Source organism: Botryllus schlosseri, chromosome 11, assembly GCF_051294905.1.
Source record: "Botryllus schlosseri isolate E-star chromosome 11, Bs_hap1, whole genome shotgun sequence".
Classification (NCBI taxonomy): Eukaryota; Metazoa; Chordata; class Ascidiacea; order Stolidobranchia; family Styelidae; genus Botryllus; species Botryllus schlosseri.
The window spans coordinates 3,839,931-3,867,524 of NC_137246.1; the positions used below are offsets into that span (position 1 = coordinate 3,839,931).

Sequence of the window (27,594 nt, forward strand, 5' to 3'; positions counted from 1 at the left end):
CCCTGGCATGGTGTCGCAAGGAAATATAAAATGGATTGAAATTTCGGAACACAATGTTTTGGCAATAATTGCACCTGTAATCCAGGAGTTCATATGAGATCAGAGTTTATTTATGAGAATGATAAATGTCTGTCTACCAGCTTGGCTGGTCTCGCACTTTACAGTTTTCTGTAGCACTCTATGGAAACTCAGAAATTTGATTACCAGCATGACGCTCTAATTGTACAACTAGAATGACCTAATTGGCCAAGTGGGTCACGATGGCTAAGCCTAAAATTTATTGAGACTACGTCGCATATTACCCATATGAAGTTGTGACGATAAGCGCTTATCGCCCAGGCTGCATGGGTTCGATTTTGCGTCTGAGGTTATTCTGGGCTTACATCGACAAAAGCGCCCAGAAAAAGACCCGATGAAAGAGCGCACTCACAAGGAACGGAAATCAGCCAGAAAGAGCCACGCAATAGAGATTAATATTGAAAAAGGAACTGTGAAATCGGGCAAAAGACCTCCAACAACTGGACTGCAACTCAAGTTCAAAATATATCAATTGAACCCGTACAACAGCCGACTTCAATCTTTTTATTGGTCATGATCAAATCTCATATTGCAAAATGGTCCCCGACGCTACTTAAAATTTGATAAGCTGACTGGAAAAATGAGTCACCAATTTTGCCCACGCCTAGTCACGGCATATTAGACAGTCTGGTTAATAGGATAAAACCAGTACCTTTGAATCCGCTAAGGAAACGGCACACGATCTGCAGGTTCAAAACAGCTTCTCTATGATGACTCGCACGCATTTTATTTAGTGTAAGTGATATAAATAGCAAGGTTTTAATCAGATTGTAACAAATCCAGAACCACGTTACCCCGAGTAACCCTACAGAAATAATCTATGCATTATGCACAAACATCCTCAATTTGAAATGCAAGGAAATAAAATCGCGTTGGTGCAGCAGTGTATTTGTGTTCACAAGTATTCAAAAAGAGATGGGTATTGTCACAAACAGTAGAAAGTCGATATTGCAATCACAGTGATGAGTTACGGGCAGGCACAAGCAATTTCTTGACATCGCAATTCAAAAGAAATCTGCAGCCTTGTTCTTCTTCTTCTTACTCGGGATATCGAGCAAGTTATCCGTAATAGACGGTGTGTTAGAACCAGATTCCTGTAAGCAAAGGTACAGAGTTAGCTAAGTCATCGTATCTAGGTAGCTATATCGTTCATGGCGAAATTCCTGATTGTTAACGTCACCCGTAAGCAACAATCTTTTGAAGTTACACAACTTTCCACGTTTAATTTAACAACCTATATAGATGTACAGAGGCGGTCAGTAGCGAAGTACTTCTACTTTTTAGAAGTGCTCAAGTAGTTTACCTTTACTTTTGGTACTTACTCAAGTAGATCTGATCTTCTCTACTTCTACTTCATAATATTTTGTGATCTACTTACTTACTTTTCGCTATTTTCAGTTTGTCAAGTAGAAGTAGCTTAATTCCCCAATACGAAAGATAGCCTGAAGAATTTTGGGGCTGTTTTCACGGAGTACCAACATTTGTTATTCATAAAAGTCAAGTAGAGCCCAGAAATTTTGTTGCGCTTCACGGACAGTAGTTGTGGAGTGACAAATATGTTTTCACGAAAGTATCAGCGAACATAATTTAGGTACCGGATTGCTTGGTTACGCTCACACCGCATTGTCGCCCATATCAAACATTTCATCACAGTAAATATGGCTCACCATAACGTTTGAAACGACCATTTTGCAATCTAGCAATTACCTATATCATATTGTAATCTAACAGCCTATGACGTGTCTTGCTAATCTGGAAAATCCAGCTTTTTTTCTAGCGTTACACTTGTTATAGCAGATCATCTGTGAAGCTTTATGGACAGAAGACGTGAAATATATTTTAGAACTGGTATTTGTATTTCTGTTTCATACTTCATACGAGTATCATACTTTGAGTCCTAATTACTTTCAGTTCTTTTGTCTGCAGAACATACATGTTGAAGCATAAAAGCAAGTGTAGAAATGCCTCTTATTTTCCGAAAATAAATCTACACTAAATTTAACTTTTACAATCCACAATATTTGTTATTAAGGTATATACTAATCGCGCAAAGTGATGAAACCGTATCCGATACAACTTCTACGTATTGCTCTTCGCCTAAACTTGGGGCCTTATCATAAGGGGTAGGGCGCCATGCCATGATATTCTCCAAAACGGGGTCTTCTAGTAAGGTGGGTGTCTGAGCTTGATGGCTACTCCAAGTTGTTTCGACACCTTCCTATCTTTTCATTGTATCGCAGTCTTGTGATGTTTTGATACGATGAAAATACTAATAAACCTGATTGATTGATAGTAAACAGAGGGTTAGTATTGTATATTTTCATGTCAATACTATAATTTGCATCCCATGATGCGAAAGAATGCTTATTCTGTCGAAAAATCATACCTGCTGGGATGCATCAATACGAATCAAGCTCTCTGCACCTTCCTCATAGCTCGATTTGCAGCTTTTAACAGTCCATGAGAACGAATTAAGACTGTTTTCAAAAATACTTACTTACTTGAGTAGATTTAAAGTCAGTCAATTCGACTTCTACTTCAAGTAGTTTTAGGTGGCTTATTAAAGAAGTACTTCTACTCGTACTTGAGCAGATTTTTTCATCGCTACTTCTACTTGAGTAGCTTTCTAGACTACTTTGACCACCTCTGTAGATATATAATCCTACGGTTAAGTCGTTTTGTGGTATATAAAGTCAGTCATATTATTTAATCCTTGCTGCTACATTGGATTCCATGATTAGGCTTATAAGCTCTTAGTAGTCTCTCGTTAAAATATAAGTATAACATGCATTGCTGTGTTCGGCTCTGTGCTCAGTGTAAATATACTCTGTGTTACGGGAAAGTAAAACAACAATCAATATGCATGGTGTCTCTTGTGGGATCCTCTCTTCATTCATTTCACATGAATATACGCTACTGCTATTAAAGTATTGTGAAGTTCTAATCAACTATGTGTGGTCTTGGTGTAGTCATGAGGCTTTCTTCCGTGGATTATTTATTTATTCATTTTATATCTATATTTCGGCGTCAAGCCTCGAGAACGAACAAGGTTTTGTTGGCCCTGGCATTCCGGTTAACATATTGTTGTGCCATCGCTGAAATAAATCATCTCTCTTGTAATCACCTGTATCGAAATCCCTTTTCACCATCAAGATTTTACAAGAGTAATGCCTACCTTCGGCGTTCCGCCGATTCTCGAATTTGGAGTTGGCGTCTTTGAAATTGGCGTTAAATCGCCTCTTCGTTTTGTCATAGTGGGAGTCGGAGTGTAGGATTGCTTCAACCGTCTATCGGAACCTGTTGATAAATTGGACGTAAGTGAAAAACCATTCCCGATCGAGAGAACATGAGAATAGAAAATGTATGCACACCAGGGCTGTAATGACTCGAGTCACGATTTAAGGATGACTCGACTCGAGTCATTTTCTCAAAATACGAAAATGACTCGACTCGAGTCAATCTGTGTATTGACTCGACTTGGACTCGAGTCATTGCGCACGACTCTCAGCAAGTCATTGACTCGGGATTCAGACGGTCAAGACCGACATTTCATTGTAATTTCGAAGCCAACACATTATTGGGGTTTCGTTTGTTGGTACTGGTGCCTGAAAATGCGACCAGAAACTGCTAAAAGTGAGGAAAATTGATATATTATAAATGTGAACCATTCAATATCACCAAACAGAGTTAAAAAAGTGGGTTTAGGAAGACTTTAGCTGGAAACTGAGCAGTCAACACAATGACTCGGACTCGATCCTCTACTCGCTGACTTGGACTCGGACTTGACTCGGTGGGAATTGAAAATGACTCGACTCGACTCAAAAATATAAAAGTGAGATTGACTTGTGACAAAAAACCTTGCGACTTGGTTACAACCCTGATGCACACCAAGCATGGCTTGCTTCGCATTTTACATTTCTCCTTTAACATTTTCAGGAAAACCAGAAATTAGGTTGCAATTAACATTAGAACATAGAGACCCAAATTAGAATAGAATTAGATAATCGGAATTTTGCTCTGACTAGACAACTAGAATTATGTAGTTGCCCCAGTCTGCCGTAATTCTGAAACTTTTACCCCCGTTCAAAAATAGTGTTTCCACTCACTCAGTCCGAGCTTTTTATTCCCCGTCACCAATCTTTTGGCCGCCGGCGAAAGCGTGTTCATCCGTTCCGAGCTCATGATGGACCCGACGCGTCTCGGGGTGCCGGCCAGCAGACTGCTTTTGACCTGTTTCAAGGCCGCCTGCTTCTTTGCCCTGTCAGGGAAGAGGCTGTTCGAATCGAAACACTCACAACCAGAGCAGGTAGCGGCTTATGAGGACAGTGTGTGCTAGAACCGTTTTTTATCCAAATTTCATGACCTTACTCGTTCGGGCACACTGAATTTGGTTGCAAGGAGCACCGACCCTAATATTTCGTCGACCATCGCCAGAAACTATCGTTGCTGTGAAATCAAAGCAGTTTTACATCCATTTTACGCAGTTTCAGAAAACTAACTTTAAATGTTAAATTTACAGTTTTTTTCAGTTATATCTTGGCCATGGCCGTGGTTAACTTTGACACAATGTGGCTGAAAAAACTGAAAATTTTACAAAACTTGGTTTTCTATAACTTTCAAAAATGGATCTCAAAATTTGAAACAATGGACATACGCTGCTATGATATGTAATATCAGCAGTATCGGTGGCGCAAAAACCTGATACAGGCCGTGCTCAAGCTCTGATGTACCCTAGCAAGTGTTACTTCTATCTGAATTCCACATCATTACAAGTATTACTCCAGTAACGAGTAATGATTAACCCTCAAAACGGCTAGCGGATACGGAATCAGTTTGGATGACGTTTAACTGGCATCGTTTTCCACAAAGTCACTAAACAGATATATATATTTGCAGAGCCTCTTGGAGGTATAGAACTTCAATATACCATTCAATGAGAATGATGTACCAGTATTTGTATTGAAATAAAACTGAATATTTTCAGTTGACACTCGTCTACTAGTTGTTGACGATGACCCCTGGCGAATGTCAGCTGAAAATATTCGGGTTATATTCAATATGAATACATAATTCAAAAATCATATAACAAAAGGTTACCGGACCTGTTTTTCTTGGTGTGATCGTCGACCATCTTATACATCAATTCGTCGCGGCGGCTTTCTTTCGGAAACTTGAACGAAGGGCCGGGCGTCGGCGTGCCCGAGCCGTCAATCCTCACCGGGGTACCGTCCACAGAACCCCAAGTCATGATCGGAGACATGTTAACGCCTGCAAGGTAACGCAAAGAATGTCAACAAGAGGACTCCATCAATCACATTTTCATGGAAAAAACTGCATTTCCAAATAGGAAACAAATATATAAAGCAACCTAAAATGGTTGCCAAACATTTGAGTGTGCGGCACAATGAAAAACGACATTTGGACACCTGACACTCGAGTATGTGAGCACAAAATCAACCTTGTGCACTATCCTAAAAACTCAGACCCTAAACTTAACGCACATGCGCATTGCGCAAGTGTCGCTTACTCACAGAAGTACCCGAGCAAAGTTATGAAAACAGTGACAATATCGGGTTTGGGATGCCAAAAAAAAAAGATACTACTGGGCAGTAGGGCTGTTCAAAGATAACTTTTTTTCCGGATTCCAACCCTTCACTGATTAAATTGTTAGGTTACCAAATTAGGTTCAATTCCAACTAGTAGAAGCCTCCGCAGAGCCGATTAAAATTGGTAACTTATTCAGGAAAATTAAAACAAATCTTCAAATTTTTCTGTCAACCCTATGATATTGTTGAGTTGCCTTCAAAGACGGTGCAAAACAAATTTGACTCAATTCCAACTAGTAGTTTTCGTTGATAATTCTCGGATTATCCACCAATCAAGGACTCAAATAACTCCGCTTCTACCAGTCGGAATTGAGTCAAATTTGTTTTGCATCGTCTTTGAAGACACCTGAACTATTTCATGGGGTTACCAGGGTAACCTGACAATTTAATGAGTGAATGGCTGTAATCCAGAGAATAAGTGATTTTTGAACAGCCCTACCGGGCAGTGGTTCTGGTAACGCATTAGATGTGTGCCGTATTGTTGTAGATTTTCATTTTTGTGAACTTGGGGTTCACAAGGATAGTAAAGGTTAAGAGTAGAGCCCGACCGATATTGGATTTCTGAGCCGATACCGATAAGACCGATATCCAGTACCTCCACCGATAACCCCGATATTCAAAAGATATGGAATCTAGCTCAAGGCCCATATTTAACACCTCAGAGCATTTCTTTCAACAACTTTACAGCCATTGAAATGCTTGAACATGAAATAAATGATCAAGGAACTATAAAAATGTATCAAAAGCAGCTATCCAGCAGTTGCAGATTACAGTTCATGAAGCACAATTTCTCGGCCCTTTCTCCAAGGAGTGAACTTCTGTGGTCTTCCATAGATGATGTATATAGTACTAAACACAGTGAGCAGTCTTTCACTTGGTAGCATAGTTATTGGCACAGCAGGAAATCTTTCTTCATTTCGGTTCCACCGCTCCCTTGCAGGGGATCTTTCCTTCAATGGTTTAACCAAATATTGATATTGATATTCTTTTGACACCTGGAGCCTTCAGCACATCATTAACAAATAGCTGATGAGAATGTGCAAAAGAACTCAAATTTTCCACGTCTGCAACTGCTCCATCCATCCCCCATGGGCCTTTGACCAGCATTTTACCAATCAATTGATCAATATTTTACACTCTTTTGTCAGAATTGGCCAATGTCATCATGAAATCAAAAATTTTCGTATCAATTACTGGCTTTACTCCACGTTTACTCGATTTTCTTGCCCTCTATGCTCGCATATTTCCTATCATGGTGGCTCCGCAGCCGCAGGCCTCAGTCAGACGACTTCATACATTACTGGTATAATTAGCTCTGTTGGTACCGAACCGGGAAATGTTTCGACGCGACGCTTTTCTCTATCATTACGAGGGTCAGTCCAGCATGATTGAAGTTCTCATTTCTCTTACTGATTGAAATCTTCTGCAGACAACTATCCAACCAGCTGCTCTCTGTCTTTGCTGATCGATTACTGAAGGGGGATTCCCACGAAGTCAGTGGGGCATAACGGTGGTTAGTTATCTATGATATTCAGATAGACACGCCTACTGCCCTGTATGCAGTATGCACTATATGCAGCTTTGCCATTTATTTTTATAATTGACCGTCCTCACGTCTTTCACCGACTTCTCTTGACTCCCTGCTACCATGTTGTGACGTCACGAAAATGGCCGATATTTTTTTACCTTCAATGGCCGATACCGATATTTCTCTCCAAGCGTGATATCGACTCGATATTATCGGCGAGCCGATAATCGGTCGGGCTCTAGTTAAGAGTCACTGAACTAGAGCGATTAAAATCCGAACATATATTACGACAGCTCTCATTAAACGAGTAACCCGACTTCGCGTCGTTGAAATCGATTGCACAGCGTATTCAGACGAACTGAGTTTGTTCATTACACAATCAACATCAAACACGACTGCACAAACACATCCATCAAACAACGCACGCACCGCCTGTCAAATATTGACAACTGGTATCCGATGAGAACGGAAAGTTTTCACAAACCTGGAGCTGGCGAAGGTGTCGCCACAAACCCAAATCCGTTCACGCTCGGGGACGCCGCGGCTAAAATCGCCTTTCCGTCGTGTCCCACCCTCTCGCCGACGTTGAATTTTGCGTTCTCCGCGGCGGCCTCGACCAGTTTGGTCCGGTCCAAGGCGTCTTTAAACGGGTCCGTCGGAAACCGGGTGTTGGTATGCTCGATCTCGTACGGCTTTTTGAAAATGGCGTCGTCGCTCGGAAGGCCTGCGATATTCGTGTGGTCAGGAATTGCAAGAAAAATACCACCACAAGCAAGAACAGTGGAAGTGTCCCTTGGCAGAAGAATGGCAACGCGGAATGCCCCGGGGAATGACAGCACTGGGTCATTTCAGGGATTTTCCAAGCCATCGATATTCGATACAGCACAAACACACACGGGCATAATATACTTATTCCTATATTCCAAAGATTGGCCGTTATTTTGAAGGGTGACGTTTTTATAAAACTACACTGTCCTTATTTTTGATTTGTGTCCAAATTTTGTCGCAATTTCCGGCAAAGATTGTCCTTATTTTCGGCAATGAGGCCATGACGAACTTTTTTAGCCTTAAAAAAGTCGTGAATAAGTTACAATATTAAGTTTACTAATTTCGCGGTTTGCTTGGCATCCGTATTTTTCCATTTATATCAGCTTGGCTGTCCGTATTTTTCCATATATATCAGAGTCAAGTTCAAAATCAGCCACATTTCGGCTTACGGTTTGCCTGCCTATCATGTTGCATTATGTTCAATGACAGCATTATCGGCTGTACACTATGCAGTTACTCTCATATTCATAAAATTCCTTATTTAACCACGATCGTCCCTGAAGAGTGTGTGTTGTATGTGTGGTTAACGGCGCTTAACTACTTAGGCCTTGTGCACCAGACCACTTCGAAAATAATACATCCACAAAAATTAAATTGATCGGGTGACCAATACGAATTCAATAACAGGCCGAATTGTATATGGACTGGATAATAGGGCCCGTATTGTCATGTCGACATGGGTCCCTGAAGAGCGTCATCTCGATAAGCTTGAGGTATATATATTTTCATTACGAATATATTTTAAAAATTAATGTGAAAATTACATCTTCAGTAAAACGATACAAAGGACTAGGTAGGCAAAGGAAACTACAGACATTGCGAAGACGCCTACCTTCTGGATAGTACATGAAATGATTCTTGGCTTTGTAAGTCCACGTATCGACGTCGAGCGACCGCCTTTCGTCGTCCGTTTCTGGAAGGACGAGCGACGTGCCGCCACCTGCGACAACGCCTGTTGACTTTTTGTTTTCAACCGTATCCGAGACACAATCCCCTTCCGTGTTTAGTGGCACCTTGGTAGCAAGCGAAAGGTCAATGCAATCGCCATGGTTTATGCGGTGACAGAACAAATTTTACAGCAGCGAGTCTCGTCACATAGCGTACATATAAATTATACATGCGTCAGTAGCGTCAAATCATGACCATTGATACTTTTCAGGTGCACCGGTACCCGAGATATACGAGTATCACTTATTATGATGTAGTGACTGTCTGGATGATGCGGAAAGTTCAAATATGTTCATTTTATGCAACCAACATGACAATAAAGCCATAATACATTGTATATTAGGGCTCTTCAAAAATGACTTTCTTTCTCAAATCGTACTGGCTACTTGATAAAATTGTTAGGTTACCAAATTTAAGCCTACACACAAAATTTGGTTCAATTCCAGCCAGTAACCGCTTTGCTACAGGAGAAGAAAGTTTCTATTTACTATATAAAAATAAATAATAAAAAATTTGAAAATTTTCTGTTCACCCCATGAAAGTGTCAGGCTGTCTATAGAAACGATGCTCACCAAATTTGGTTCAATTCCAACCAGTGGAAGTGGAGTTATTGCCGTCGAAAAATTTGGATTTGAATAAAATAGTATTTACGGTGACCGATTCTTTGTTTATTTATTATAGTTCTGCTCACCGTAAATACTATTTTATTCCAATCCAAATTTTTCGACGGCAATAACTCCTCTTCCACTGGTTGGAATTGAACCAAATTTGGTGTGTAGGCTTAAATTAGGTAACCTAACAATTTTATCAAGTAGCCAGTACGATTTGAGTAAAAAAGTCATTTTTGAAGAGCCCTATTGTATATATCTAATACATCACATTAGAGGTCATTTTACCATTTCTCATTTCACTTTACGACAATGTTGAGGGTCGATCATGACTTCACCGTAATGTTGTTCCCAGTTATATGCCAAGCTTTGTGTTGTTTAGATACTATTACTACTACAGCCGGTAATGGAGGTTTTAAGGCTCTCACAACGGGAAAAATAGGGCCGACACTATATGTCGTTGATGATATAACTCTTATTCGGAAGCAGGGCTGTGGAGTCGGTAAATTTTACCACCGACTCCGGCTCCGACTCCGACTCCACACATTTTCAATATACCGACTCCGACTCCTGGGTCTTTAAACGTACCGACTCCGACTCCCGACTCCGACTCCAGCACTATTACCAATTTACTTCGAAAATTATATGCCACATTGTCGGTTGAATGACTATAATACAACCATTAAACACATGCAAACATATGATTAACGGTGGCATGCTAAATTGTTTCATTGTGAAACAGCTGGAATTATCCACTATGCAATTAACATGAAAGAAAGATTTGCTAAATATCCTTCCTTTTTCAAGTTTTTATAACATGGACTCTCTAATATCCTGAAATGTATGAATCATTCAAATATGGCAGATATCCAATCCTGTATAATAAAAATGTAGATAAAAATCCAAGTGTAGCTCTTGTGTATGAGTCAGCAACCAAAAGATTGAACTTACTAATTTTGTCATTGCACACTATCCTGATTACCACGCACCCGCACACGCACTGTTACTACTTACAGACATTGGTCATAAATGGAATTTAGTTAAGTAGTTAAAGACCATAGCCTATGTCTAGTCTACATGTACTTAATCAAGTATTCAAGGATTGGGACTTGCAGTCTTTCCTAATCATTTGTTCGACCCAAACAGATAAGCTACACAACAAATATTTTTAATTTTGTCAAGTGGGAAGCATCGTTTGGTCATATTTACATAATTTTTACAATTTTACAAAACCAGCCGATGCATTTGCTCGGTCACAGTATCATGGTATAATTCCAAAATTTGCATCAATTTTGACTGCATCGCGAAAATGCGTATTGCGATTTTCTGCCCCTGTGCAACTGAGTTGTAATTTGCAAGTAATGTATAATTTTATCTATATCAGGGGTGGGCAACTTTTTCGGCCAAAGGGACACATGAGATTTACGAACCATTGCGCGGGTAACTAGAATGTTGATAACCTTTTTTTAGTCGTCCGGTAGGTGCGAACCGAATTAGGTAACATTGCAAACAAGACTTATAATAATACGCTCTAAAATTGATACCAATATGTCATGCAACTGTGCAGTGCGTAATCAGGACCTGGTCGCGCGAACCGCGAAATTTTTTTGCAAGATAATGACTGAATTATATCAATAAATATGTTGCTAACATATGTCGCATCTGTATACCACTTATGGGCTCATTTGGCAAGGACATGATTATTTGACGTTTGGACATAGCAAAATCGACGGTATCAGTGAACATGCCCTATCATTTTGTGCAAATGTTTTGTCAACGATCTCGCTGCGAGTGCACAAGCGAAGCCGCATGTCGGACGACACGTTATCTCCTAATTGCGTATATAGTTAGACTCAATTCTGTGAATAGTATGAATTTATAATTTTCAGAAGGGTGCTCAAATACTAAAAGCAAGAAATCTAGTGACAATGAATCATGCGAAATACCGAGAAAAATTTCAAGTCAAATAAATCTGCTATGAAATATTCTACTTTATAGTCATATACGAAGATCTGGGAGAAATGTGGCAGGCCTCTGGATACGCCAATGCATCAGAACTGTTGTTTTAGTCATAATCAAATTTCGCGGTCATGCTAATCAAATTTTGGTTGGCCTTGCAATTGTACCTGATGTCATAAATAATTTCGAGAATTACCTCGCAGGCCACACCTAACCGTCTCGTGTGCCAAATTTGGCCTGCGTGCCACGGGCTGGCCGCGCCTGATCTGTATGGTTAATAATAACAGTGATTGGTGGTACATAAAAATTCGATTGAAAATTATTTGAAAGCAAAAGTTTTCATGATAGAGAAGTTGAAGTCGGAGTCGGAGTCGAAGTCAGAGTCATTATCACAAACTCCGACTCCGACTCCAGTCAGTATTTTTCCACCGACTTCGACTCCGACTCCAGCTATTATAGTTTTCACGACTCCAACTCCGACTCCGACTCCATCAAGCGAAAATTACCCAGACTCCGACTCCGACTCCGACTCCACAGCCCTGTTCGGAAGAGCGTATAATTTCAGTACTCGAAAAAATCATCTCTCCTATTTGACTCGAAAAATTACAAATATTACATGACTCAGATTTGAGAACTTGAATCCTTTTTCTCACTCCCAGTCTCATATGGAATATAGATTACTCATGCAAGATTCACTACAATCTCTGTTGCACTCTACATTTTGCCGACAGGAAGGTGGCTAATGGCTATTGACCGGGTCATGAATATTTGCACGACTGCAATATCACGCATGAAATCTACATGCTTATGACAGCAATATTATCTGACCTCATGGCAAACAAATTGTGCTAACTGCCGCTTTTCGAAACGGAAATGAATAACCTTCGGCTTTGAAAATTGATAACACATATTGCAGCAAGGGCCGGCTAATCAATTATTCGCAAAGTTCAAGAGGATGTACTGCATGGGCCGACATCGATCTACTATGTGCCAGTTATATGCCGAAATAAATGTGTGCACTGTATATTTACATCATAAATGATCGGAGGATACGCATCACAGGCAACCAGAATGCTACACAAGGTAGGAAACACTGGTCTTCAAAGAATAAAATATGGTGAATATCGGAATGGTTCTCTATATAATTAGACCAACATGCATTGTGACATGATGAAACTATGAATTATTGATCTGAAAGGAGGCAAAACATATATTGCCTTCATGAAACTTGCATACTTGTGCTGTAACAAACAGGATGTCACGATACTGCTACCAAAGCAATATTTCCTGACCACTTCACAAATCGATTGAACAGCGCTAAGCATATGGTCAATTTAACAAATGCTTTACGACAATAGGAATCTGAACAAGCTAACATCAAAAGCAAAAAGTAATCTAGATTTAGTCATTATTTATTTCCTCAAGATGAACATTACGGAACAGCCAATCAGAGCATACGACTATGTTGTACGAGCACAAAAACCGATGGCCAACTTACAATTTCGTCTGATTCGCTCGATCCATTCTCGATGGCCAAAAGCTTCTCCTTGTGCCTAGCTTCATATTCCAGCATCAGGTACTGTTTCTGATTCTCCAAAGCGTTTTTCTCGGCGTCGTAAAGCCACGCATATTTTCTCTTCCTGGCTTCGTCAGCGCTAGAAAGGCAATTCCCCAAATACATTGACAGATAACGGGTATTGCATTGGAGTCTTACTTATCCATTATAGTTTCAAAAGATTCGTTATCTTCGCTTGTGTATTTGGATAAAAACGCATTCAATCCGCTGCCCCTGTCTTTTTCCTTTACGTTGCCGTCTTCACTTGCAGACGCATCTTCTTTTTCGTATCTGAAACAGAAATGAAATACATCTAAACTCAACTATTAAATAATAAATTCATATTGAAATGAACCCAAATAACACTCACCATGGGAGTCGTCAGCAACTAATAGAGACTTGGAAAGAACATTGTATAATGTATATCAACAATCGTATCACCAAATATGACATCGGGTTTGTCAATATATATTATTCAATTGTATATTGATGTTTTGTGCCTCCAAAAAGCTCTTCAAACTTAACTACCATACCAAACAAGCAAGCGGGACTTTTGTCCAGCTGAATTCTAAACTCAGTCACACAGTAGGCTAACCCTGACACAGGTTCATTGTGCCGATTACGACACTGTCACTGTCTTAACCAGACAAAACAGGAGAATTGTGCTAATTCACAGGCTGTCATTCATGGACTTCCAAGATTTGCGGATTAACATTAAAAATTCCTCAGCGATCACCTAGACACCTACTGACTAATGTCCGGATTTTCTGTATATCCAGAATCAGTTTACTTGGCTTTATTCCCTGGACTCCAAGCATAGAGTGTAGCAAAGCTATCTACGATTAGGGTTGATCCATTAAGCACTGTTGCATGTCTTAATTAGCCATAGCCTATCTTTTTGAAATTGGAAGAATATCGAGGCTCTCAAACATGGTCAGCAGACGTTGCACTGTCAGGTAGAAATCCTTACCCTAAATTGGCATTCTTATTTGCATTGCTTCTCAGTATATCGTCACGTGCTCTGTTGACTTTTGCGCTAGGAGGACATTGGCCTTCAATGACTGGCGTTTCGAATGTTGCTGGAGACGGAATAGGCATTGATACTGCGGATCCTGCAAAACACAATAAATTAACGTGTGTCGTACTTAGCAGTGTTCAATATGATCGACATATAAAGCAATACATGATTTGATACACAACTACACATACACCATGTCAGTTATGGAAACATATACCAACAGCTTAATGTTGCCTTGAATTTTCCATACTTTTCTACATGAATACGAATTCTTAATCAAAATTGGCTCGCAGCTTATGAAACGTATGTTGCAGCATCGATTTTGGACGACCTTGCTCCTGATCAAAATTACATAAAAGATCCAATACTCAGAAATGAAGCATAAAATACAACACACAGCTTACATAATACTACAAAGATGCCACCAAAGAGCCCCACGCACTTATGTGTCAAATAATTCGATGTAAACAACTCATCATGGGCCTAGGAATGACCTTGATTGCAGAGTATATCTTTGCCATTATATGTCAAATTACTAAAGCTGCCGAGAAGCATATTCCATTCATTACAATACCTGGCACGTCCGATTTATCTTTGTTTCTATGTCCTGTCGAGTATTTGAGAGCTATTTCTCTCATCTTTTCAAAGTCTTTCTTCTCCTCCGCTTCGAGGTAATCTTTTTGATCTTTCAGCTGCCCATGATCAGGAAAGAAATCGCGGACGATGATCCTTTCCAAGTTCTGTAACAATCAATATATGGTGTTACAGCTCACAGATACAAAAACAAACATGCAAATTGAGTATCACCCATATAGCAACTCAAGCAAACTTGTACAAACTAACTATTGTTTTTGAGTAGTTGCTGATTTCAAAAAGAGAAAACATCTAGTCAGGCATTTAAAGAAAATTAGTTGCCGGGCATCATGTCGGTTGTACTGCTGTGATGTTGTTGCAGTTGCAGCCATTGGCAGCTCAGAGTAATCGCTACTAATAGTGGCGTAGTCCGTGTAGATTTGGGACGGTCAAAACCCCGTCATTTTGAACTCAAAATCAGATATCCTACATTACATAGCAGAAAATTAATCTAAAACCAATGTACAATGGCTGAAACATCAATGACTGCTAGTATACTTGATTTTATATTCAATGCAGTAGCATAAGATGGTCACATAGCATACAAAAATGTTGAATCATTTCCAATATAAATCCAGGAACCATCATTATTTGTTAAGTCAAATTGAGACCATAATAGTAGCCTACATACCACTGAAATCACACTCGGAGTTCTTCCTGTGGATATGAATCATTTAGGCGTCAACTAATAATTTACAAAATGACTAATGATGATATCTGACCTCTGTATAGGTTTCTTCATCCAAAACTTTAGGCGCCTTTGACGACCTCTTTCCTGGCACACCCTCATATTTTTCAAGAGACATTTATATAGCAAGCAATTCTAAGTCCCTGAAGATTAAACAGATGTTGAGGTGAGAACATGAAGCGTTTGCCAATATGGAGGACACCATCTTAATATATTGTATATAATATGCAATTTATCATAGATGCCACATGTCGATATAACCAGAAACCAGGGTATATCAAGCTGAAATTGAATCGTTTGCAAAGTTGTATAAATGCATATCATAAATCATATCATGTCAACACTACACAGGTCAAAGCTATTATGAATGACATTTGTCAAAATGCATATTGTACACTGATATGTTACCTAATGTCAATTTTTTTGGTAATACGTGGCTGCACACCTAATGTAATCGTGAATGAGCATATATGAATATTCCTGCATATTGTTGCACTGCAATGTACGATTTCAATGAAAGAACATAAATACCAGTCATGGCCAATAACACAGAAACAATTTGATCTAAGACGCAGCAATTGTTTGAGTTTAAAAAATTAAAACACAAAACTAATCTACACATGTAAGCCAAATGAGTCGGAGTTAATCTCGAATGCATATGGTTGCTTAAATTAAGGTAGTATAGAAACAGTTAGTAGTTTCAGTAGTATGGTCCCATTATGTCATTAAGCGTATTTCCCCTTCAACTCTTCAACGTGAGCCACATACGCAGCTTCAGCGTCCTCTTTTGAAGTTCCTTTTCTTGCGTTCCACGCATCCCATTTGGCTTTGCCTTGGAAGTCCAGCATACCCGGCCTTGTTGTGTTGCAGTCGCCGATAGTCGCTTGCTTAAATAACGAGTATGTCTTTAGCATCTCGTCATCGGTTGGACGTTTGGTGAGCTTTTTTACATCTTCCGCGGCTTTTTGGAACGCTTCCGACATGCTGAAGTTATGGGGGTGAGTTAAGAGAATCGATATAAACTGGAAATTGTATGTACAAATTCAGATGTAATTGAATACATGATTTGTGGTACAATATTAGAAAATTAGAGAATCGATATATCATACTGGAAATTCTTTGTACAAATTCAGAGGTAGGCTACTTGAATAAATGATTTGTGGTACAGAACTTGGAAATTAGAGAATTGATAAATAAATAACAAGCTGGAATTTATTTGTACAAATTCAGAGGTACTTGAATATACTTCAACAGAATATGTGAATTATTCGTAATAGAATATTCATTGCAATATATTTCGACAGCTTATACCTCCATATGATGGCATAACAATTTAAATAGTAGCCTATTACTCTGTTTTCAATATCAATTTTAGGATTGTTATTTACATTTGTATTGACGATTCTTCCTGACGAGAGTCAATCGGAAAGCTTTGAAGAATGCGGGGAAATACATAGCGATGAATATTCCTTATTTAAAATTCAGAGGTGCAGGAGTAGTTGCATGACATGATTGTATTCCTATCAAAGTCTGATGAGAATAAGTCTATATAAAAATTCTCGAAATGTATTATCGTATCAGAAGTTTAAAATGGACGATGAAGCTATACACGTTGATAGATTTGTTAACTCTTCTTATAAGGTGAACTTCTATTGATATTCTTTATTTGAAAATTTGGAAATATTCGGAGAAAATAGCACAGGGGCGGGGTTACCCAGATAATTTAAAGTTGTTAAAAAATTGGTAGTTCAAGAATTTGTGGAGTCTTCATTCAATTCAAACACCATCGATTCTTGCGCTATAATGACTCATAATATGAAATAAAAATGAGTAGGCTACATGTATGAAATAAAAAATAAGTGAAAACGTTATATAAATTAGTTACATAGGTGTTAACACGTCCTAATTATGAATTGATATTACGGGACTTTAAAACTGAGCTGAGAAGGCATTTCCATAGGTTTACTATATTTTGAGATATGGAAAAGAGGACACTTTTTACAAATCTCTAAATTTATAATATTGGACGAGAAAACGGGTAATTTGAAAATCTTTGCAGGAAATACTCTTGTGTCGACATGAAAAAACGTCATTTTTCCAATCCGACCCCTGAAATGCACAGATTTCGCATCGTTTATGGCATTTTTTAGTTGTGCCTGTACGCTGTACAGTGTACCATCGTCTGGAGCCCTGTCAAAGCGCTTAGGGAGGACGACTTTCCAGAAAGGGGGAAGATTTAGGCTTCCTCGTAGGACACTTCGATGTCCTGAAAAGGAGGAAATAATGGTAAAGGTAGCCCTACATGAGCAGATAAGCTATGAGCAAGAGCAACAATATCATAACTCAATTTCAACACATATCTAGATAGAAAAAGAGCCCACAGAAGTGACTAAAAAACTCATGGAATGGTTCTGCTTTACTGTACTCGTACTGTAGTTTCAAGACGCATAAACTTCGATTCTAAGCACCGAAAATCGGCGAAAACCCTTCAACTCAACCCCGTTCACCTCACTGACCAACAGAACAGCACGGACGTAAGAAGAACGTAAATCGAACGGTTTTCAGCCCTCCGAGTGCTGCGGGAACAGCGACACATGCGACTGCAAAGTGGTGAAAGTTCAGGCTCGAAGTTATATTCAAAGAGATAATATCAATATAGCGCCAAGATGGTTGTCCAACCATTTGATAAATTATCCCCCGAAATTATTAAAATCAATTATCAGTTCGAAAGGCAGTTTTTGACAGCTCCAGAAGATTTCAATACGCGCTGCAACGCATCCATGCGTGCAAATATATGCCGCAGAATGAATTACTCTGCAATCTATTTCGTTCCTCGTAAACATCAGCACTGCTCTTGAGGGAGCAGGGTATCATCCGCTGCTGCTCTGGCGGATTTAGTATATTTTAACTCTTAGCGGAGTGTTTGGTGAAAAGTTTAATAAAACAATTGAGAACCACTGTTCTAGTTATTTTTTTTCTATTTTGATGTGGTTTACGTAATACCATAGCAATTTACAGCGTAGCTACGTACTATGATAAGGTAGTACCGTTATGTGATTGAGCTGATGGTAATTAACAATTATCGACACTTGTTCACACAACACAAGGAGGTATTATTTCACATTCCTTACCATGCATTTATATCAGCATTAGCAGACACTTCTTAATCCTAGATCCAGCATTGTTGACGCCTTTTATGCATATGCAATCGCGACCCGTGTGTATATGGTACCGGTGTCATATTCAGAATTCCATGTTGCAATTTTTACTGGGCCGTGACTGACAGTTATTCTGATTTCGGTATCCGAGCGTGGCAATCTGTGTGAAAACGGCCGAAATGAAGGTCAGCAGCCAACCTCAACCATTGTTTTACCACAGCCTGACATCGGGTATCAAGTCCCAGAAGTAAAATTTTGTAACCAATCCAACGCGAAACACGACATCTTACCCAAATATAATTGAGCGAAATTGCATGAGGTTCGATGTACCGGTAAATGACTGGCCACTTTATACAAAGACTACCCTGTCAGTGGCTCCAGTAGGTACAGTTCTATGTGTGCCTGATTTAGTGAGGATGCAATTTTTCGCCAGAATTATAGCTTCCATCCTTAGTTAAGCATTTTATCCATATATTTGGTGTGAATTTCTACACTGTATTTTTGTTGATGTTATTTAGTTTGTGAATCTAGTGTTTTATTACGCATCTCGACTGCAGCACTGGAAGAACGTGGAAAGTGGCGTGGAAGGAGATAAACATGATTGTGGTTGGGATTGACATTGGAACTACGTCAGTAAAAGTGACATTGATTTCACAAGTTACCCCAAATAGACACGAGGTAGGAGAAACGTGTACTTAGCAATGCTGAACTGGGGTCTTGGTGTGTTTTCTGCAACTAATTGCCTGTGATTCGATGACTTTCCGCGGTGCCATGATAAGCTTGGAATCGAATTTAGAGGTATCAGGTACCATCGTCATAACAACTCGACCGACTTGAAAAGTTAGGATGTGTACCTTTCATGTAAACGAGAAGAAAATAATTGACGAATCATTTTTGCCTGACCGAATCTTGTCACTTTCTTTCAATTTATAGTTCTCTGCACGGCGCATGCCTCATATCTTACATTGTCCTAACTCCTAGGTATGGGAGTGTTCCATTTATTACCCATTCTAAGTCGTTTCGAGTCCTTGCTGCCTTTTCATTGTATTGCAATCTTGTGATGTCTTCTATTTATATACAAAATCAATACTAAGAACTGAATCAAACTACGTTAACTTGATAAAAATTATAATAAAAATTATTTACAATTCGCTTCAACTCAAGGTCAATCGAATACTAATTACTGCTTGCCAGAGTTGTAACCAAGTCACAAGGTTCCGGGTCACAAGCCAATCTCACTTTTATAGTTTTGACTTGAGTCAAGTCGAGTCATTTTCAAATCACCACCGAGTCAAGTCCAAGCCCGCTAGTAGAGGGTCGAGTCTGAGTCATAGTGTTTTGACTCGAGTCCAAGTCATTATATTCACTGTTCAGGTTTCAGTTCAATCCGGCTCTGCTCGAGTGATAGGTATAGAATGGTCCGCATTCATAATATAGTAATTTTTCTCAGTCTTAACAGTTTCTGGCCCTGTTTTCCAAATATCAAGACTGATAGATGAAATACCAATAACATGACGACTTTATATTCTTCCAAGTTACAATGAAATGTCTGTCTCTATGGCTGTCCTTGTCTCGAGTCATATGATTTCGTTCGACTCATGCATAACGAGCCGAGTACAATTCGAATGAATACAGAAATTGACTTGAGTTGACTCAAGTCATTTTACGCATTTGAAAAAATGACTCGAGTCAAGTCGCATCACCAAAATCCATGAATGAAATGATGATACGACCAATCGAATTTTTAGACTTCCAGTGATAAGAAGATGCCATCAAAACGACCCAATTCTTGTTGATGTAGTAACTCTCGTATGGATGTATAATTTCGATGCTCAAGACATTAGACACTCTACTTGATTCAGGTTCGAACTCTCAAATCATTATGCCCATATTCCAGCCCTAATTGCGATATCAAATCACCGAACCGCTTCATTACCAGTGAACTGTATAGCAGCTAAAAGCATGCATACCACATTAGTAGGGCGATTTTTTTTGACATGTCAAAATTTTTCAAAATTGTAGTGTTAGGTCAAAATTATTTACAAAGTCGAAATGTGTTTGACCTCTGCATTTCGTTTGTATCGTGAACTTATCATTTGATATTTTACAGCTTGTAGCCTACTTTATAGGCCCACCGTTGTAAATGGCCCATTGTCTGCTCATTGTGAATCATAAACGGTCAAATGAAACAAATGGGTTGGCATGGTGTTAGGGTGAACGTACCACAATATCCCAACTGAAGCAAGACTGCTTGGGAATTGCGTGGTTCTTATATCAAGAAGCGCATGATGAAAAATTGTGATGTAGACAACATTGTCAGAATGAAGCAACACGGTGTGTCACCAGCACTCCAGCAGTGTACGCACAACTTCAGTGTTGTCTGGTAACAACTGCTGTTATTGAACGTTCTTACTCCATTCAAGGCAAGCTACTTAGTAAGGACGTACACTTTCTACCCATGAATGTGGGAAAGTATCCTTCATTATACTACAACAAATTTTACTTATTTCTGCCATAACATGTGATGCAACTACTGAAATACTTCATACGGCCAAACAGTTCCAACCAGAAATGAAGATAAGTACGATAGTACAATTCCTACATTATGTGCGAAAACACCTAATTTGCATACGAGAGGTCAAAATTAAGATTTTTTAGGTCAAAATCTTCCATTTTTTTGGTCAAAATCTTTCCGTTTTTTAGGTAAAAAAAATCGCCCTACTCATTAGTTAGGAGAATAGCATTTGTAATAACCAATTGTTGCTGTTGAATTGCTACTTTTACTTGTAAGTGAGTGCACACTTACATTGTTACTTCGCTTTGAACTTGAGTAGCAACACTGACTCCTTGACTACCTTTGCATGTCACTAGTTGTTGCATATCATCGCTGTGGAATAAAAGTAGAAAATTAACTTTATGTTAAGTTCTCATGTTCTTTCGGCCATGCCCTGGCTATGGTTAACTTTGAATCAATGTGATAAACATAATCATCAGCAAGATATGGCCAAGAAAAATGCAAATTTTGCGAAAACTTGCTTTTCTCCAAGTTTAAAAAATGGATCCAAAATGGACATGAGCTACTTTAATTACATGGAGATTGTATAATGCAACATGAACATTATCACGTGCGATGTTTTTTTTCAACAGGACGAGTGGCCATAGCCAAGTAATACTTGCACCGACTCATCTTTTCATGATATTGCAATCTTGTGGAGTATTGATTCTATAAAAATTTTAAGAAAACGATTATGATTTACTTGATTTGTTTTAATTTGCTTCAATTTTTTTCTATTTCTATTAAAAGAATGAAGTGGCCCATTTTTATTTAGGGATATTGATTTATCGCTGCAAGACTATCCTTGTTCCTCTAGTTTTTCTGATAGGTCTTGCATTCTGCCTCAAGCAAGCATGAAGCTGATGTCCTGTCTCCCGATGCAATGTATTCAGAGCAAGATCCCGCCATCATACGTTCCTCCCTTGAAACGTGCATAAAATCAATGGCTTCTCATGTCGGCGATGAAGTAATGCAGAAAATTGAAGCTATTTGTAAGTAAATGATGCCCCTTACTGATACTGGTTCTGTGACAATGCATGCTTGTATGCATGCGTATTGCGTATCTTTCAATGAAACTGGATAAATATCACAAAGATTTTTTACAGATTATTATTCAGCAGTTGATGGAGTTATCTGAGCAACCTCTCAATATAACACGCACTCCCTTGCTTTGTCTGAGCCCTTCCAGGTCAAGTAGGCTTATATCATTGCTTTTCTCGCCTGAGTGTGCCCAAGCTCCCATTGTAAGAATCTGCGAGCTAGGTGCTTAAAACTATACAACTATACAATGCTGTGACAATGCGGAATCGCTGAGTGGTTTGGGAATTTTCGCTGCTATATTCTGTCTGGTAGAGTTGTGTTCATTGAATAGACGTTTGATGACAATTTAATTTTGGTTTGTTGAAATAGGTATGTCGGGAAAGCTTGTACCATGATTACTACACGAAGTCTGTCTCATTCACCGTTTCACTAACAGATAATGGAGTGCTTGAACGGTTCGAGAAATCCAAATAATCTTGCTGAAATATAAGTAACATACGTGTTTGGTTTTGCTGGCATGCCCGAGCTTTATACGGCATTTAAGTATTCTTGGTGTTAGCATGAAGGATACGTTAAGTTGAGCGGTAGCGGTCGATGCAATGACTTCTTGCAAGACACGCTGGTACAGTGCTCGATTGTCGTCCATGTCCATGCTACCGTTCCTGATTAACGGGTACGCACCAGCCGACTGACGAATGGCCCCCGAGTTCTCTCGCAATCCTATTCACACGCGGAGATCCAAAGAGCTTTCTTCAATAGCACAGAACAGCCAATTCGTAGTAAAAAGTGGTCAGAAACTTGAAGATTTACCAGGTTCAAATCATGCTGCGATAAATTAACAAATATGGAACGAATAAAGTGAGATGAAGCGAATGGGCCATTTTACGACCCTGCGACTGAAGCGATCTCTCATAGCATGTGCTTCGCAAACTATTTCTTCGTCATGATATAGGTCAGGAATTGAGATTAGGTGCAGTGGTGCTTGACATTGGCACCCTGCTGGGAGAGCTACATACACTAGCAATGCTCATGTTCACATGCGACCAACAAGCTAAATATAAGACATGAGTCGCGAGGTTAATACTAACTTCTCATATATAACGTTCTATTTCACAAAAAAGTATAAAAGAATACTAGGTTATATGCAGCTACTTAGCAATGGAAATGAGCAGGGTTGTAATGACTCGAGTCACGATTTCCGGATGACTCGACTCGACTCGAGTCATTTTCTCAAAATACGGAAATGACTCGACTCGACTCGAGTCAATCTGTGTATTGACTCGACTTGGGCTCGAGTCATTGCGCATGACTCGAAGCAAGTCATTGACTCGAGATTCAGAGGGCGAATACCGACATTTCATTGTAATTTCGAAGCCAACACACTGTTGGGATTTCGTTTGTTGGTGTACTGGTGCTTGAAAATGCGATCAGAAACTGCTTATAGTGAGGCGAATAGATATATTATAAATGCGAACCATTCAATATCACCAAACAGAGTTAAAAAAATGGGTTTAGGAAGACTTTAACTGGAAACTGAGCAGTCAACACAATGACTTGGACTCGGACTCGAGTCATATTACCATGACTCGGACTCGATCCTCTGTTCGCTGACTTGGACTCGGACTTGACTCGGTGGGAATTGAAAATGACTCGACTTGACTCGAGTCAAAAAGATAAAAGTGAGATTGACTTGTGACTCGGAGCCTTGTGACTTGGTTACAACCCTGGAAATGAGTGAAAACCAACCGGAGTGCGTCAGCGGTACGATTCCTGTCTACCTGAATTGGGTACCAGGCCGAATGCGCGAAGAGTGCATAAGGGAATATTTTCAAGAACACCACGGTAAAATAATTGGAATGACCGCAATGACGCATCAGAAAGACTTGTTGGGAATCAAAAATGGAGTGATAAAATTACTACTGGACAGAAAAGACGTGGAACGAAATCCAATCAAGAGCTACATTACTATCTGCACCGCGAGAATATATGTGAAATACCACGGACAGATAAAGACGTGTGGATTCTGTAATGAGCCCGGGCACCTGTACAGACAATGCAAAACTAGGAAAACCCAGATGGCTGCGAGGAAAGTAAACCAGAAAGAAGCTATGGGACGACAAAATACTAATGGAAATGGCGACATGCGGAAAGACGTACCTAAATCTCCAGAACAAGAAATTCAAACCGCAAGCGGGTCGGAGGAACCTAATGCGAGCGACCAATACCAAGCAATCAGACATTATCTCAATAGTTAAGAACGGAATAGGCGCTCGCGAGAACATCGAAATGCATTGATAAAATCAACGGCAGGACTAACGGGATTGCGAATGAGATGACTCATACGACCTAAAATCAGCCACCAGAAAGGCTGTAAACCTGTCAACTGAGTCAATGATTAGAAGTATAGTTTTGAATTATTCTCTCACTAATACTAATACTAATATCGACTGACATATGATCACGATAAGTGTTGACGGACGGAATAACAACACGAAGAGATATATGCTTGAGAAACCAATACCACACGGAATACAGAATTCATAAGTAGAATGATAGATGCTTTTAGACGGAAATTTCGCATCTTTGCCAATACTGTTTAACCCAAAAAGATCTGATGTAACAATAATCGGAACACATAGCAAAACTAGCAAATTTATGATAGTTATGCACTCTACTGTAAACTCATTCATGCATGTTTGATATCAGTTTTTCCGATCTATCGATGCTTGATGATTGGAGGGGCGCACCAATAATAAGAAGCTTGTGATGAGAGTTACTATATGTACATGTAGCCGACTGAATTTCTCGGATTACTTCTACCTGAACCTGTGTCATCTGCCGATAAGTTATTACGAAGTCTACTTGATTAGCACTATTGTAATCTTCAGTGATTTGCTTATATACTAGTTTATGAGGATGGTCAGGCATAGTAAAGTCGCATCCGGCCAATGGCGTGCGGTCAGTCGGGGCAAGTGCGGCAGGGCCTCAGCTGACTTCAAGATAAGTAAAAAGAAACTCATGAAAACCTTCAATGATTATATTGATGTGAAATGAGATGCGAGGCCTCGCCAGTGATAGTGGAATTCATCATACACAACTCGGAGTTGATATGGTGTCTTAAAGGAATGCAATTGTCGCACTCATTCCGAAAATTCAAATATTAATAATGTCAGAGCATTAGAGCGCCAGACAGCGCAATGAAACAATGCAAAACGAGGTATAAATTTGCCTCGCCGAGTGTTGAGCCAACAACAGTCCGACTATCGCAGCGTAGTGAAACAATGCCGAATAAATTTGCCTCGCCGATTGTTGACCCAACAGTAGGGGTGTTCAAAAATGACTTGTTTTCTCAAATTCTATTGGCTACTTGATAAAATTGTTAGGTTACCTAATTTAAGCCTGCACACCAAATTTGGTTCAATTGCAACCAGTTGCCGCGTTGCTACAGGAGAAGGAAGTTTCTTTTTTATGGTATAAAAATGAATAAATTTATTTTCTGTTCACCCCATGAAATTGGTAGGTGGTCTATAGAATTAATTCTCACCAAATTTGGCTCAATTCCAACCAGTGGAAGTGGAATAATATCTATATATTTGTGCAATAAAAAGAATGTGAATATGCGGTCACGGCGTTCGCTCTTGTACAACGCGCTTTCGATCTGAAATCGTCACCAACGCTCTCCATATAGATATTCTTTGGCATGTGATATTGAGTTTTCCAACCTATCAATCCTAACGAACAGAATTCTTGATCAGCGAGAGTTTATTCTACACGCATTTAGAAACGCCTGTACATCGAGTATGATGCACTTTTAAGAAAGTAATTCACCTCAATGTCATTCTAAGGGAAATTGACTTGGATACTCTTATTCGTCGATAGTGTGTGTCATGGGCTTTCTAAAGAGTTGTGACTTTGAAATGACGTGTAGCGTGTTTCTTATGAATTATATTAACCTAAAAAGGCCAAAAGCGCCAACTTCGTTTGTGTGAGCAATAAATAAAACAACTTTCTATCGATGTTAGGAGGTAGTGGACTACGTTCGGGGCCTGGATTATTGTCCAATGGCCGCTATGTAAAAAAACGTTCGGGGTACCTGGGCCTAGGCCCCGGGGAACACTGCGTTATACAATATCAATTTTATCGGGGGTTCGTCGTAGATGCAGCTATGCTCAAGGGTACGCTGTTAAAAATGTTTGAGAACCTCGGGTACTGCTCTCTAAACATGATGTGGTCTCAAATTACAACAGTATTGGGAGCTACCATTCTTCTTGAAAAATATATCTCTTGACTGCAGCTAAAAGATTTTCACGGGCACTCCGTATTCAGCTCTAGCTATCTCTGTGATATCGAGGTCACTCACAAGGGTTCACATCGATAGTGTGTAAGGGAGGGAGAGGGTATCAAGGTCACTCACAAGGGCTCACACCCAGACTGTTAACCCTTTTTAACAAACAACCCTGTCTATTCGCCTAGGCTAAGGTGGGTGTCTGATCTTAAAGGCTACTCCAAGTTGTTCCGACACCTTCCTATCTTTTCATTGTATCGCAGTCTTGTGATGTTTTGAAATGATGAAAATATTAAGAAAACTGATTGATTGATTGACTCGCCACCGCGCTTCAACACTTGTTCACCCTTCGAAGAATTTCTGGCACGCATTTCTTCACTGTTGTATGTCCTCAACGCGACCTCCATCTCAACTCCCATTTCCTCAGGAATGACGTGGAAATATGCATACGTTGGCCTGGATTTTTCTTTCTACGAGTAAAACATCGCCATATCTGTTTTTCATTTCAGCGATATGCGGCCAAATGCATGGATGCGTGTTGTGGAATTCGGAATCAGGAAACACGGAATTCTATCCACATTCTAACCTCATCACCTGGAGAGATCAGAGATGTGGCGAGGAATTCATAAAGTCTCTGCCGGATCCAGAAAACTGTACTCCCGCTTCGACAGGTTTGCGATTTATGGCATTTCGGCACAACCGACCAGAGAAGGACAACGATAGCAACTTTGTGCTTTCCAAATTAGATCAGAATTAGAACTATTGAATTCGCAATAGCTTGGACATTGAATTAAATTCCTAATTAAAAAGAAACATGAAAGAAATTAAGTTCAGTTCATTTCAAATCGCTGCTCATTCTTATAAGCATGACAATGGACAATGTATGTGCACCAACCTTGGCTCGTGTCGCACTATACTTTACTAACTGGAAAACCAGAAATTAGATGCATAAAATCATTTCACAAATTAGATTAGAATCAGATGAGCGGCATGTTCCTCTAATTAGTTAAAATACACAACTAGAATTATCCATAAGTCCGCACCTGATACGATTTGTGCAGCGGCTCATAGTCAAGTATAAATTGCGATTATTCCAACATTACTCAG

At 39.5% G+C, this 27,594-nt stretch overlaps 3 protein-coding genes across 4 annotated transcripts in view; 1 reads left to right on the forward strand and 2 right to left on the reverse strand.

Moving 5' to 3' along the window:
• The window catches only part of LOC145449861 (sedoheptulokinase-like), a 105,296-nt gene that overhangs the window by 70,025 nt on the left and 7,677 nt on the right, over positions 1 to 27,594 (forward strand). Inside the window, exons 2-4 of one of the 2 annotated variants that reach the window (XM_080328305.1) lie at positions 19,126 to 19,285; positions 21,991 to 22,153; positions 26,997 to 27,158. In XM_080328305.1, the coding sequence (XP_080184431.1) occupies positions 19,205 to 19,285; positions 21,991 to 22,153; positions 26,997 to 27,158 (406 nt within the window). In that variant the 5' untranslated portion in view covers positions 19,126 to 19,204. Of the gene's footprint in view, positions 1 to 19,125; positions 19,286 to 21,978; positions 22,154 to 26,996; positions 27,159 to 27,594 lie in introns of those variants that run through there. The other variant, XM_080328306.1, reaches the window with a different exon arrangement.
• Positions 941 to 15,623, reverse strand: LOC145449859 (splicing factor ESS-2 homolog). The gene is made up of 11 exons (XM_080328303.1): positions 15,484 to 15,623; positions 14,703 to 14,868; positions 14,081 to 14,222; positions 13,270 to 13,401; positions 13,054 to 13,210; positions 8,873 to 9,053; positions 7,697 to 7,936; positions 5,181 to 5,346; positions 4,185 to 4,336; positions 3,254 to 3,375; positions 941 to 1,172 (listed from the first exon to the last, which is right to left on the reverse strand). Exons 1-11 carry the CDS (start codon positions 15,565 to 15,567, stop codon positions 1,083 to 1,085), a joined length of 1,632 nt encoding a protein of 543 aa, XP_080184429.1. The 5' UTR covers positions 15,568 to 15,623; the 3' UTR covers positions 941 to 1,082.
• Positions 15,593 to 16,500, reverse strand: LOC145449871 (acyl-CoA-binding protein-like). Its single transcript, XM_080328316.1, has one exon. The coding sequence runs from the start codon at positions 16,430 to 16,432 to the stop codon at positions 16,175 to 16,177; it is 258 nt and encodes an 85-aa protein (XP_080184442.1). The 5' UTR covers positions 16,433 to 16,500; the 3' UTR covers positions 15,593 to 16,174.

Coding starts and splice junctions, on each gene's coding strand:
- LOC145449859 (XM_080328303.1), bottom strand. CDS start 15,567: ATGTCTCTTGAAAAATATGAGGGTGTGCCAGGAAAGAGGTCGTCAAAG. Junction 14,869..15,483: donor ATGAAGAAACCTATACAGAG/GTCAGATATCAT, acceptor TGATTGTTACAG/AACTTGGAAAGGATCATCGT. Junction 13,402..14,080: donor AATAAGAATGCCAATTTAGG/GTAAGGATTTCT, acceptor TTTCTGTTTCAG/ATACGAAAAAGAAGATGCGT.
- LOC145449871 (XM_080328316.1), bottom strand. CDS start 16,432: ATGTCGGAAGCGTTCCAAAAAGCCGCGGAAGATGTAAAAAAGCTCACC.